Raw genomic sequence first — 14,979 nt, forward strand, 5'->3', positions numbered from 1 at the left:
ACATGATCTACAGTAAGTATGAGGAAGTGGCTAGAGGGATTTGAATGTTTACAAAGGGAGATTGGCAACAGGTCAGAAATAGACTCTGGCAATGCAATTTGCAATTGAAACAGTTCCTAGATTTATATAAAACACTGAATCTGAAGGTTTTTAAATCTGCCCCCAATTTTCTGCTGAAAATTTGCATTTTTTATGTTCAGTATTCACATTTGTGTTTTGATTATATTTGTTGTGTGTTTGGGGGGCAGACTTACCTCTTTTTCTGATTTAGTGGTTTCCACCAGGGGGTGCCAGTGTGCAATTGGCTTACGGGGGTAGGCGAGCATCTCATTCCAGTGGTCCCTACCTAAACCTTCAGCACCACACCCTAAACGACACACACCAATTATCTCATTATGGCCCACCCTGCAAGGAAGAGAAAAATGTTTTTTTTTATTTTGGTTTTGAAATATCTATATGGTATAATTGTAACCTGAGTGACCCAAATATGTACATCCACACTGACAATGAATAATGTTGCATAACCAAGTTTGCATGATCAAAAAGACCCAAGCAGAACCCAACTAAAGACCTATTATACTATAACAAGTTGTCAAGTACCCATTTTGAAGTAGGCACTGAGAAACAGACTATAACACTTTTCAAACAGAACTGTCGTTCAGTGTTCATACACTTTTTGTTTTCCAGAAAATGACATGTGTTTGCCTGTCAGTACAACCATACTGCTCTTTTGCACATAAAGTTTCCTCATAAAGTATTTGGACACTTTTAGACACTTGAGGCACTTAAACATTTATGAATTTAATTGCATTAGACAATAAAATATCAAACATAAGGCATCTGCAAACAAATAATTCTAGAGCTTTACTTAGGATTTCTGAGCCATTTCTGCAATTACTTTTAACCAACTGGTCACAAAGTAATTTTAATGGATGTATTAAAGGAATAGTTCACCCAAAAATTTAAATTCTCTCATCATTTACTCACATTTATGCCATCCCAAAATGTGTATGACTTTCTTTCATCTGCTGAACTCAAATGAAGATTTTTAAAATAATTTCTCTTTTGGTCTATACAGTGCAAGTGAATGTGTGCCAAAATTTTGAAGCTCCAAAAATCACATATATCAGCATTAAAGTAATCCATAAGACTCCAGTGGTTAAATCAATGTCTCCAGAAGTGATATGACAGGTGTGGGTGAGAAACAGATCAATATTTAAGTCCTATTTTACTATAAATTTGCCTCCCTGCTCAATCAAACTCCACTTTAACTTTCACTTTCACAGTCTTCTTCTTGTGTTTTTGGTAATTTACATTCTTTATGCATATCGCCTACTCGACGAGGAGAAGAATTTCTAGCAAAAAAGGACTTAAATATTGATCTGATTCTCACCCACACTTATCATATTACTTTTGAATATATGGATTAAAAACCCCGAAGAGTCGAAGGGATTACTTTTATGATGGCTATATGTAATTTTTGGATCTTAAAATGTTTGGCACCCATTCACTTGCATTGTATGGACCTACAGAGCTGAAATATTCTTCTAAAAATCTTCATTTGTGTTCTACAGAAGAAAGAAAGTCATACACATCTGGGGTGGCATGAGGGTGAGTAAATGATGAAAGCATTTTCATTTTTGGGTGAACTATCCCTTTAAGTCAATACCCTTTATGTTCACACAGGCGTCCCAGCAGAGTAACCACAGGTGTACAGTAGTTTATCACATGTTCCGCCAAGTTTGAAAAACAAAAATAGTCCTTATCCTAATTTTGAACAATGTATCTATTATTTTTATTTTTATTTTCATTTGAAACCTAGCAAATTTCTTTTGTGAAATCCTTGAAAAAGTGTGTGCTTGTTAGTGTGTGTTTTTGCTAAATTCCCTTTTAAATACAGTGCATCTGTAAAGTATTCACAGCGCTTAACTTTTTCCACATTTTGTTATGTTACAGCCTTATTCCAAAATGGATTAAATTCATTATTTTCCTCAAAATTCTACAAACAATACCCCATAATGACAAAGTGAAAGAAGTTTGTTTGAAATCTTTGCAAATTTATTAAAAATAAAAAACAAACAAAATCACATGTACATAAGTATTCACAGCCTTTGCCATGTCACTCAAAATTGAGCTCAGGTGCATCCTGTTTCCACTGATCATCCTTGAGATGTTTCTACAACTTGATTGGAGTCCACCTGTGGTAAATTCAGTTGATTGGACATGATTTGGAAAAGCACACACCTGTCTATATAAGGTCCCACAGTTAACAGTGCATGTCAGAGCACAAACCAAGCCATGAAGTCCAAGGAATTGCCTGTAGACCTCTGAGACAGGATTGTGTCGAGGCACAAATCTGGGGAAGGGTACAGAAAAATTTCTGCAGCATTGAAGGTCCCAATGAGCACAGTGGCCTCCATCATCCGTAAATGGAAGAAGTTTGGAACCACCAGGACTCTTCCTAGAGCTGGCCGCCCGGCCAAACTGAGCGATCGGGGCAGAAGGGCCTTAGTCAGGGAGGTGACCAAGAACCCGATGGTCACTCTGACAGAGCTCCAGCGTATCTCTGTGGAGAAAGGAGAACCTTCCAGAAAAACAATCATCTCTGCAGCACTCCACCAATCAGGCCTGTATGGTAGAGTGGCCAGACGGAAGCCACTCCTCAGTAAAAGGCACATGACAGCCCACCTGGTGTTTGCCAAAAGGCACCTGAAGGACTCTCAGACCATGAGAAACAAAGATTGAACTCTTTGGCCTGAATGGCAAGCGTCATGCCTGGAGGAAACCAGGCACTGCTCATCACCTGGCCAATACCATCCCTACAGTGAAGCATGGTGGTGGCAGCATCATGCTGTGGGGATGTTTTTCAGCGGCAGGAACTGGGAGACTAGTCAGGATCGAGGGAAAGATGAATGCAGCAATGTCCAGAAACATCCTTGATGAAAACCTGCTCCAGAGCGCTCTGGACCTCAGACTGGGGCGAAGGTTCATCTTCCAACAGGACAACGACCCTAAGCACACAGCCAAGATAACAAAGGAGTGGCTATGGGACAACTCTGTGAATGTCCTTGAGTGGCCCAGCCAGAGCCCAGACTTGAACCCGATTGAACATCTCTGGAGAGATCTGAAAATGGCTGTGCACCAACGCTCCCCATCCAACCTGATGGAGCTTAAGAGGTCCTGCAAAGAAGAATGGGAGAAACTGCCCAAAAATAGGTGTGCCAAGCTTGTAGCATCATACTCAGAAAGACTTGAGGCTGTAATTGGTGTCAAAGGTGCTTCAACAAAGTATTGAGCAAAGGCTGTGAATACTTACGAATATGTGTTTTTATTTATTTATTTATTTTTTTTATAAATTTGCAAAGATTTCAAACAAACTTCTTTCACGTTTTCATTATGGGGTATTGTTTGTAGAATAATGAATTTAATCCATTTTGGAATAAGGCTGTAACATAACAAAATGTGGAAAAAGTGAAGCGCTGTGAATACTTTCCGGATGCACTGTAAATGTCTTTTGCTTTGATATTTTATTTTATATAATGAAAAAAATTCATATATTTTTTGTGTGGCTTAAGTGTCCAAACACTTTTTTGGAGCCACTGTATTTCACCCAGTAATGGGGTTTGACAAGAAAGACAATATGACCCCAAAACATCCTTTTTCAGTTTGTTTGTAAGTTATACTGCATGACATACTGCTGTTTTTTGCATTCAGATATGTAGATGTTTGTTTGTGATTTAGAGAGAAGAGTTAAAGTGCCGCAGGGGAAATACATCAGCATACATTTACCTCCTTTATGTGAATCCATGAAATGAAATTGTGATATAGCACTTCCCACCATGTCATCTAATGGTGTGTTTGTTCTTGTCTTGGAAATCCTCTATACCCCAGACTAAATCACAAACACACTACTTGAGACTTGAGAATGTGGAGTAAAATATAAGCACCTGGTTTTTCTCTCTGTCCTTGCCTGTAGAGAGGTGAGCATTGTATGCTCTGACACCTGACCTTTTCATTCCCCTACTTAAGCAATGTAACATTTGATCATTCAGAAAGTTTGGTGCTCATGCTATTCTAATATATGTGTACAGATTGTTGCGAGCCACTCAACTGGTGGGTTGCGGCCCAAACATGGGTCTCTGGTCTGTTCTAATAGGGTTTCAAACAGAAGGGGAAAAAACCCAACTAAATGTAAATGAAATTATTCAGCATGTAAACCACTAGGCAAAAGAAAATATGACCCAGACTACATTAAATACAGGTTCACATTTTATAAAAATAAGGCAGATGCTATTTGCACCCTGGTGAAAATAATGGTATACGATATTTACACCCCAGTGCAAATAGTGACAGATATTATTTGCACCACAACCCTGGTGCAAACAATGTTAGATTCTAATTGCACCCTGGTGCAAATAGTGTCAGATACTATTTGTACCCATATTTAAATATTAACCTACAGTATATGAGCATCACACAGACACACTACATTAACCCCTGCCCCTAAACCTATCCTTAAACTTACCTCAGAAAAAAGAACCTTTATTTTACTACAGTAACCATGGTTTCACCATGGTACTGTGTTGTACATTTACAGTAACCTTTTTGTGGTAAAATAAATTTACAGTATTTTAATAGCAATCATCAGTCATCAATAGCTGGCATGTGGTGGGTGTACTGGCGCACTATGGCTGCCGTCGCAACATCCAAGTGGATGCTGCACACTGGTGGTGGTTGAGGAGATTCCCCCATACTATGTGAAGTGCTTTGAGTGCCAAGAAAAGCGCTATATAAATGTAAGGAATTATTTTACCACCATATTACTGTAGGAACACCATGGTTAATTACATTGAAACTATGGTTTCTGCCAAAAAACATTGTTACTACAATATTACTATAGTAATACAGTGATGCAGTCTACACACAAGCAATTTTTATCTATAATTTTAAGTAGTATTAAAGGAAATATTAAGAGTGTAAACAGGAAATTGGATGAGAAAAAAGAGTGGGACAAAAGGTGGAATCGAACCGCAGTCACTAGGACAACACTACATATTCACATTGTCTTTAGAACGCATGCCACAGCAGCAACACCTATTGTCTAGTTTGCATTCTTGTGTTTTCACCGGACTATCGGGGTGCAAATAGCTGCACTGTGTGGTAGATGCTATTTACACCGGAGTGCAAATAGACACTCCGTAAAAGTAAACATGGTTTGTGTTGACCATATTGTCTTTTGTGCAGTAAATGATCAATTATGACTGCCTAGACATTAAGAAGCCAAACACTCAGACTGTATGTTAATAATTTTACATTGTTGTGCCTATGCTGTTCATGGTAATATTCATAAATTGCAGTGTTTTATTTTAGGGACATTTTTGTTCACTTTTATACAATAAAACAATTTTGAAAATGTTTTGTCCAGTGTAAAACCTGAAGCAAAACCAGTTGAAAGCCACTTACTTAATGTATCATGTTTCACAGTCATGGAAAACTGTATGCCTTATGCTGTTTGCACTGAGGTTTATGCATTAAATTAGTTATACACATGTTTAAATATCAGAAGCATTAAAATTGTTGCAAAGTTGTTTGTGTTACATACAGGTCATAGTCCATGACAGAGATGTGCAAGTTGACTTGGTCCATGCTCTCAGGAGGGATGTCAAAGATAATGGCCTCATTATAGGTGGGATTCAGGGTGTTTTTCTTTGTTGTAGTCTTCTTCTTTTTCAAACGTCTCCCATCACAAATGAGAGATACTTTCACATAGGGATCTGCTCAGAGAAAACACTGCCATCAATTCATATAGCCATTGTAAAACTCTGACACATGGTAAAAACTAAATATTAAGTATGATCATTCCTTTTTCTCCAAAATTAAGTTACACAACTATGCATTGATTATGGTAAATATTCCAGATACTTGGTGCATGAGCACTTTTGTCAGCCATGTTGAATTGATGTTGTCATAAATATAAAACACAATGACATATAAAAAGGACAGTCATATAGAGTTATTGAGAAGGATCAAAATGAATCACTCATGGTGGTTTGGATGTAACATCACACCATGTGACCAGAGGGTAAATATCGCATTTGCAGTCTAAACTTGTATTTTATCTTTTAGTATTCACTTTCTTAAATTAATTAATCCTCTAACAATAGCTTTATGATGCGACTATCATATGAGGAGATTAGAAATTAATGTTGAGTATCTTCATTGGGCCAACTTAATATTCAGTGAATGGATGGCCGTTGAAATTTAGTGCTTTAATAAAATGACTTGAGTGCTGATTCTGACATGAGGGCTGCATACTGATTTCCATACTTCTTCAGTATCGCATGATTTGTCTGATCTATTATGCCTGTACATTAGTAAGCCATAAACTATTCCAGCTCGGGCAGAACAAATCAGATGAAAAGTACCGTTTTCTGACACCAAATTTGCTTGGGGCACTTCTTAATAAATATGATCCAGCGCATACAAATTCAATTTCACTGCAATGGAAAAAGTTTACTCTGTCTGGTGTGGGAAATATAATTAAAAGGCAAAACCATGACATTGTTAGATATTAATGTTATTGGAGCTTAAAATTGCTCACTTAATCAAATTCAGAATGCTACTTCAGACTCTTTTTTCTAACTCTTTCACTTACTTTTTTTTTTTATGAACAGTTTGAATGGAACCAATACCAAGAAATGTGTAATATAAAACATTGATTTAAACTTGTAGGAAATGTGTGTTAACAATGTACAGTGGGGTCCAAAAGTCTGAGAACACTAGTGAGTTATAACTAATTATATTTACCATAATATTTTAAGTGAAAATTTGAATTAAAAAATTAACATGAATATTAGAGTTTCTTAGTATTTGGTTTAATGACAGCATGCACTTGAGCTGGCATGGAATCCACAAGTTTGTGCAAAACCTGATAATCCATGTTATGTGTGTGCTTTATTGGAAACAAGGAAATCTGACCTTCTGTACAACCTTATGGAGTTAACATGGAAAGCAGACTGATAGTCTCAGTCCCCATTCACTTTCATTATATGGAAACCAGATGCGATGAAAGTGAATTTTGACAGAGGCTAATGTTGTGCCAAATGTCTCCAAAAGAAAGTAAGTCAATTGAGTTTGGAATAACATGAGGGTGAGTAAATGACGACAGAATTTTAATTTTTGGGTGACCAAGAAATAGTGCAAAACCTTAAATATTTCTTCTTCAGTTTACAGTATAATGTTTATTTGTTGAACATTTTTCAAAATTCTTAAGTTTCAAAAAGGATTTGGAATCCAAATTTTTTTATATTTTTTTTTTTTGCAATGTGGTCTCTCAGACTTTTTGACCCAGCCATATAAGAAAACCAGCCTGATCTCATGAAATGTTTTCAAGGAAATGGAGAAAAGCCTTAAAATTGTACTAATCTCTTGTATATGGATGCTTAAAGGCAGCTGTGTTGTGAGTGCTAGAAACACTACCTGAGTATCCTGTTATGTCCATTGCCTTAAGGTTCCTGCACTTGATGACTGTGAGTGTTAATCTCCCTGCTGTTGGCAGATAGCAGAGTGAGAACATGATCTCTCCCAGGTCCACACTCTCCTGTCAGATAGATATACGTGCACACACAGACACACACAAATCAATGTAACAACTTGATGTATTGGCACTCTCTTCTATACAGGTCACATTTTCCATTAAAGAGCATCAGTGAGGTAAAAACACAGTAATTGTGCAGTAATGTACTGTAAAAGCCACATGCACTATTTTTAGAGAAGAATCTGCTCCTTTCACTGCTTTGGGCACACATTAAATCCTGAAAAAGCCTTAAAGATACACTATGTACAATTTTTTTTTTTTTCCAAACCGTGTTTGGTGACATCCCCAAAAAGGATTTTAAACTGTCTCTGAGATGGCTTTTTTCTTGCTTGACAGGTAAGATATTTTTTTGGATCGATAGTTTGCCAGGTAGCTCTCTGACATTAGCGCAGAAGTTTGTTAGATAGCGTTAGCCACTCTGATGGGGCATTTTATTATGGGTTGTGGTACTGCAGTTCTTCGAGTAAGGACAGTGAAAAATTTTAAGTTTGTGTTGGTAACAATACCAACTGTTATAATAGTTTCCACCATTTGACCTTATCTGATATGACTAGCAATCATTATGTCTAATGTCAGCGTTGCCTAACTTTTGTAACATTATTTATTTTATTACAACTATGTTTTTAATAAATCAAAACAACAGTGGAAGCTATGCTACTTACCTGCTCATAAGACATATTTTTTGGATATCTGTCTTTTTCTTTATTTAGTTATTTCTTTATTTATTTCTTTTTTAATTTAGGGGAGGGGGCAAGATTTGATGTCCTTAGTGATATTTGCTCTGATAAGATGATCACCTGTAGCCATGGGTACACTGGTATGCCTAAAACCATCAGATTCATCCCTGCAGAAGAGCAGAGCTGAAGCACAACTCACGTAATAGACCTTATTCACGCTAGCGCCATCTTAGATTTTTAATGGGAATGGCAACAAGGCTGTGAGGGATAGACTTACAGTATCTTCAATAACACGAACGGTATGAAGCGGTATAAAGGTCCTAGATCACATCTGATTTTCCACAACTCATGTTGTCTGGAGTTCTTTGTATACTGAATGTTCTTGGACAGATATTTTATCAATGTTTTGTCGGTGGAACGATTTTAAACTGCAGTATAGCCCACTGAAAAGACTGTAAGTCTATCCCTCACAGCCTCATTGTCATTCCTATTAAAAATCAAATATGGCGCTAGCGTGAATAAGGTCAATTACCAAAACAGTGTTCCTCTTTAAGTAACTTGCAGCTTCATGCGTCAACCACTAGAGGGCCAAAAGTTACATAGTGTAGCTTTAAAGATCCCATGAAATCAAAATTGGATCTTTATGACTTTTTTCATGTCTACTAGTTTTGAAGTCATCTTTATACTAATGTCCTCTTAAAAGCTGGCAAAATGAACCTTTAGCGCATTTACGCATTTAAATTTTTTACATGTTTAAAAAAAAAAAAAATGCTACTAAGTTGCTAAATAAGGACTACAACTACAGTATCCCAAACATGTGTGTGTGTGTGTGTGTGTGTGTGTGTGTGTGTGTGTGTGTGCCTAAAAACAATTATAGTCCTTATCAAGAAACTTGTTAGAAACATACTTAAAAACAACAATAATAATAAAAACATAGTGGATTCAAAAGGTATGACTGTATGTAATTTAGGTTGTAGAACAAAATGTCCAAGTATCTTCAAGTAATTTTTACTGCAGAGCTTAATTTATTCATAAATCCAAAACTGCCATTATAAAAAAACAGGAAAATTCAGAGGGAACCCATGGCTCAAAAATGCTAATTCTCTTCCGGGTTTTTGGACTACAACCTGAACAACTTTAAATCAGTTCATTTGAACGATTCATGTAAATAAGTTTTTTCATATAAATGATTCACTAACTGATTTAAGAAGCCATGCAGCTAAACAGACTTTGCCACCATTCACACAATTGGGACTCTCGTTTTATATAAAATATTTAGTTAAATGCTGCCATTTATCACTATATTTTGACTCAGTAATATAAAATAAGGTGAATTCTAGTTTTATTCATTTATATTTAGTATAGATTTGTTCAACTTAATGTTTTCACCATATTTTATATCAAGTCTTCAAAACCTCTGATTGCAGAATGAATTAGCATCATCTGATTGTTATAGTATATATAATTTTTTTCAATATAATTTGCCACTTTTTGTTAATTAAATTGTAGTGTGGCTAACTACTTTTTTTTTTTGTAAAGAGTAGCATGACTGTAGTTTAGCTACTTTAATAAGTTTCAGAGGAGCTTCCCCAACAATGGTGCTAATAATTACAAAAAGTGTTATTAATGGGTGTTGTTTACTCGTGTTTATTCTAGCTTAGGAAGTTCTATGTTACGCAACAAAGAACTTTTTAATGTTTCAGAGTGTACTAGCCCAACAAAACTCTAACGTCATTTCAAATATTATTGTTCAGCAGACTGAAGCTTACGTGACTATTGCCTCAGCTATGAGTCACAGTCCTTGATCTTTATGATTCATGTTGGCTTACACCACTGAAGTAGTGTCGATCAGCAATTATTTATGTTTGTGTCTGCACTATGGCTGAACATAGAAAGATCCTACGTCAATAGGATGTCAGTGACTTTCCCATGGTTTCATAGATATGGTAAATGGTTGGATTTAATAAGCCTGTGACTCAGTATGAGGTCTCAGGGAGTACTGTTTGCAAGGGCGTAGCAGCCACAGGGGACGTGGGGGACTTCCACGCTCTTTAAAAAGGTGATTTTGCCCCCGGCACTTTTTCAAGATAAACCCATATCGAGTCCAAATGGTGGATTTGTATACAGTATTCTTCGCGTTTTGTTACTTTGGGCTGATTGAGCAACCATCCAGCCAATCACAGGTGAGTTTCATCAGCTGAAAAAAGTCAGACAGTCTAATCAACGTGGCTTCCTTAATTTCTACAAAGTTGCTTTCAACAATGCTAATTTAAACATGTTTTTTTATCTGCATTGATGTTGATCTAAATTAATAATCCAGAGATGAGGAACACACAAATGAGAGTTATTTATCGGCATATTGTTCTAGATTGGCAGCATTACATGAAATGCACAGCAGGAAGAAAAAACAAAGGACAATTCTTCTTTTAAGCACACATTGTAAGTGGAGTTTATATCAGTGCATGAGTCTTCATTAAGTAATATTTTTTATATTATGTTTGTGAGGTAATAGTTTGATCGGTTGTTTTTGCCAATTTAATCAGATTACTAGATCTGTTTTAAATATGTGAAGCTATTTTTAATATCATCTCCTGTTTTTTACCTCTATGTTGGTGTACATTCGATAAACTGTAGGAAAAAAGATAGATCTGCTGTGTTCTTGGAAAACTTAGGCATTTTACCGAAGTGAATAGATATGTAGACAACGTACGGATGTTATTGAAATTCACAATTATTATAAGACTATTATTGTTGACAGTTGATAAAAGTCATGCTCAGCAACTCACAGACTGTGGGGAAATGATACATTTGCTTTGTTCTTATAATGCTTAAAACCTCTACTAAAGTCTCTTTTAAAAGATTACATTTTCTTTTGATTGATGATTCATTGACTAACTCATTTCACACAAGACACTCATTTGTCACCACCTTCTGGCATCACTAGAAATGGTCACTGAGTCATTAATGGATCTGATCGAATTTTGGTGAACGTTGTCAAAACATTAGAGCCACCTGGATACATTTAAATCCCACAATGCACAAGCACAGAGTAAAAAATAAAATTGTGCTCAAGCACAATTGTCATTATTGTAATTTATTAAATTATTTATTCAGGACCAGTTTGTGCTCAGTCTCTTATTGTCATGTGTGAAACAGAAGCAAGTGCTCCACAAGATGCCCTTTATTTTTGCAGCTAATTTTTAAAATGACTGCAATGTCCCTGACTGTTTGGACAGCTATATAGCCACAGTGACCATTTAGCTGTTCCGATACTCTAAGTCGTGTTGCTCTCCTGGACACCACTCCAGCAAACCATTAATTAAACGTCAACACTCCTTAACATTTCAGCCTTTCCGCCAGGGCTAAGCTATTGTGCATGAGCCATAATTTTCTCACAGCTTATCCAAACTTGTCTGCTTGGGTCAGGTTTACCTGGATAAAACAAATATATCCAGTAACAATATCAAGAGAAGAAAAGCAATTCATAGGGACAGTGACAAGTTATCTCATGGTGGTGGAGCTTGCCTCATCCCTTCAGCAGTATTAAGATTAGTGTAAATATTAATCACTTTAAATGAGCTCAGTAAGCCTCTCTCGGATGGACATATCCCACGACTCCAATACTTGTGGCTTAATGTTTCTCAAGCCTTCTAAGGTGATTATTTGTAGGTTGCACTTCAGTGTTATCTAGGGGAGACCAGTGGGTTGATGGATGAGTCAAATGCTAGCTTTGACAGTATATAGCTGTAAAATGTGTGTGTGTGTGTGTGTGTGTGGGGGGGGGGGGGTATTTAAGCTTTGGTATCTGCTCATAAAAGTGAGGTGTGTAATGTTTTCGATGTTAAAATACTTTCTCCTATTCAGCTTGATACACAAAAACAACTATAATTTGCTATTTATAGGTTGATATCTTTAAAAATTGAAAGCACTGTTGCTCTGTGGTGCTTTAAGAAATAAAAATGAAAAATAAATAAATAAATAAAAAAATGACCAATGAAAGATAAGGGGAGTGTTATTTTTGCAATTCCATTAGGTTATGCTGGTGAGCCAGAAATTATACAGTGTCACTATTAAGTTACTGAGTTTAAATATCCTCTTCTGCCAGGTTCTCCTTACATTGACCACCTGACAATGTCTTCTGGAACATGTTTACTGTCTTCTGGCATCAACAATGTTGATAGTTCTGAGAAGATGTGCCCTACGTTCCAAATTTAAATTGCCTGCCAAGTTCAATAGAATGTGTGCTTTTGTTCAAGGTGCAGCCGGCTTCCTGCCACAAAAGCAATAAGCACAGGTTTATTGGATTGCTCCTCTGAGGATAGTTTTAAATCTAGAAATGAGAGAGAAATAAGATGATTGAAGGGCAGTTGGAGTTGATTTTGTCTGCCATTATGGGGGTTCAACTAACCTCAGATGACCTCAACAACAACTTTGGAGGTTAACTTCAGTATTTAATATTTCCGCATTTAAGCATGCTGTGATTGAACTGCTGTGATTGGTGGCACCCATTATAAGTGCCCATTATGGAAAAATAGGCAATTACTTTGTCCAAACACACAACCTGCATGTGTCAATCAACTTTACCTGTCAATTACCACCTTATCTGTGTGTTAATAAGGGAAGATCCCTGAACGCTCATTAATTTGGCTTTCTTGCCTTTTGCTATTTAGCGGGTGCAGAAGAGAGCGGAATACTGTGAGTACATTTAAGTGACCATGTCAATAACAAAACAAGCTAATTTACATTTTGTAGCAGACATTGATGAATCTGATGGACTTATTTTTTTGTAATATAGTTAAAATAATAGTACACCTAAAAAGGAAAATCCTGACATTATTTATTCACCCACATGTCGTTTCAAACAATGTGTTATAACTGTGGTTATTTCTTTCAGAGGAACAAATTAGAAGAGTTTTTATGCAGCTCTTTCCATGCAATGGCAGTTCAAAGTAACCAAAATAAAAAAGATGTGCCATTTTTTCATCTGGATACAAACAAGGAACATGAGCTTAGGTGGAGGGGAAAATTATCAGTGAATAATGACTTAAATTTTGGTCTGTTCCTTAAACAAATGTATGGGTCAAATGATATTATGGCTTCAGAAGACTTGGAATATAGCATATGCGAATATTGTGTTTCTGTCCTTTTTGGAGCTTGACAGACATGGTCACTGTGAACTGTTGTCTTATGGATAGAGCTGTGGAAATATTCAAACATTCTTCTGTTGTGTTTAATGGGAAAAGAATAACAGCATACAAGTTTGGAACGACATGAGGGTGAGTAAATTATGACAGAATTCGACCAAAATTAAACATTTTGGGTTAACTTTTTCAATAAGAGTCAATGGAGTTTCTTATCTGGACAAAACACAAACAGTCTGACCAGAGCAGTATCAAGAGCACATGCTGGGGTTTTCAATAAGATCCATTTCTTTCTTTCAAACCACTGTTAAATTATTTGCTGATGACCAATATATTATCAGCCTTGAAGCACCATGCAAGATAGTTTTACATTATGTTATGTTATAGTATATTGATTTTAACATCTCTGCTGAGCTTCCTCATTATACACCTATAAACCTCTCCATTAAAAATCCACATAAAAACCTGCCAATATGAAGTGTACCATCACAGTACAGTCAGGCCAATACAATGCCAGGGATTTCTTACAGAGGTAGCATACTGAATGTCTTTCCAGATGGACGTCACCCTTGAGAGATCAGACACTTCAAACAGATTGTCCAGTGTGACCTCCCCAATCATATCGTGCCTTGAGAACCGGTCAAAGTCAAAAACGCTGAGATGGAGTTTCCTGACAGGCAGCTCATCATAGGGTACAGGAAACTGGAAGGACTCATCAAACGTAGGGTTGAGCGTTTTGCGATGGACTCGCGTCTGGAACTTCTGCTTGCGATCTGGTAGCAGGTAGATCTTGACATAAGGGTCAGAACTGCCACAAAGATCCTTGGCTGGTAGATCGAAGGCCTTGAGTATCTTGACGAGTAAAATCTCATTCTCATAATCGTAGCATAGAGAAAAATTTATCTTCCCACAGTTTTTGGCACTTTGACTATTGCCCGAGTCTTCGTTCCCTGTGGTCGTCTGCTTGTACAGTTCAGGCTTGATGCGGCCGATGCTGGTTGGCTGCTCATCCACATCATAGTCGTTCCCCAGGTCCAGACTGCCTACCTGCATCTGACGGTTGAGGTGACGTTTGAAGGAGCTATGCCTGGAAAATAATATAAAGGAGAGAAATGGAGAGACAGAGTAAAAATGAGTTGAGGCGTAATAGTGTTTGGAGAAAGTTGGATTATTGTTAAATGATGATGGTTAGAAGCTAGGCAAATTAAGCAGATGCCAACAATGACAAGTTGTGAGACATGCCCTTATTCATCGTCATATTTGTTAATGGTAATGTTCATGGTAATGTTATTACATTTCAATGGTTGATTTAAAAGAGATTAAATATTAAAATTCTGTCATCATTTATTTACCCTCAAGTTGTTCCAAGCCCATATGACTGTCTTCCTTATGTGGAACACAGCAAGATGTTAAGCAGATTCACAACCTCATATAACATTCACTCTCATTGTATCATGTTTCCATACAATTAATGGTTTGGAACAAAATGAGGTTGAGTAAATGATGACAGAATCTTCATTTTTGGGTGAATTATGCCTTTAAAGATATTTGTTTTCTTTTGTAC

At 36.7% G+C, this 14,979-nt stretch overlaps 1 protein-coding gene across 1 annotated transcript in view; it reads right to left on the reverse strand.

The window, feature by feature from the left end:
* The window catches only part of LOC127419533 (synaptotagmin-6-like), a 98,794-nt gene that overhangs the window by 3,729 nt on the left and 80,086 nt on the right, over positions 1–14,979 (reverse strand). Inside the window, exons 3-6 of the mRNA XM_051661008.1 lie at positions 13,944–14,502; positions 7,480–7,600; positions 5,603–5,774; positions 255–405 (exon numbers count right to left, since the gene is read on the reverse strand). Of these exons, the coding sequence (XP_051516968.1) occupies positions 255–405; positions 5,603–5,774; positions 7,480–7,600; positions 13,944–14,502 (1,003 nt within the window). The remainder of the gene's footprint in view (positions 1–254; positions 406–5,602; positions 5,775–7,479; positions 7,601–13,943; positions 14,503–14,979) is intronic.

This window comes from Myxocyprinus asiaticus, chromosome 28, assembly GCF_019703515.2.
Source record: "Myxocyprinus asiaticus isolate MX2 ecotype Aquarium Trade chromosome 28, UBuf_Myxa_2, whole genome shotgun sequence".
NCBI classification, from domain to species: domain Eukaryota; kingdom Metazoa; phylum Chordata; class Actinopteri; order Cypriniformes; family Catostomidae; genus Myxocyprinus; species Myxocyprinus asiaticus.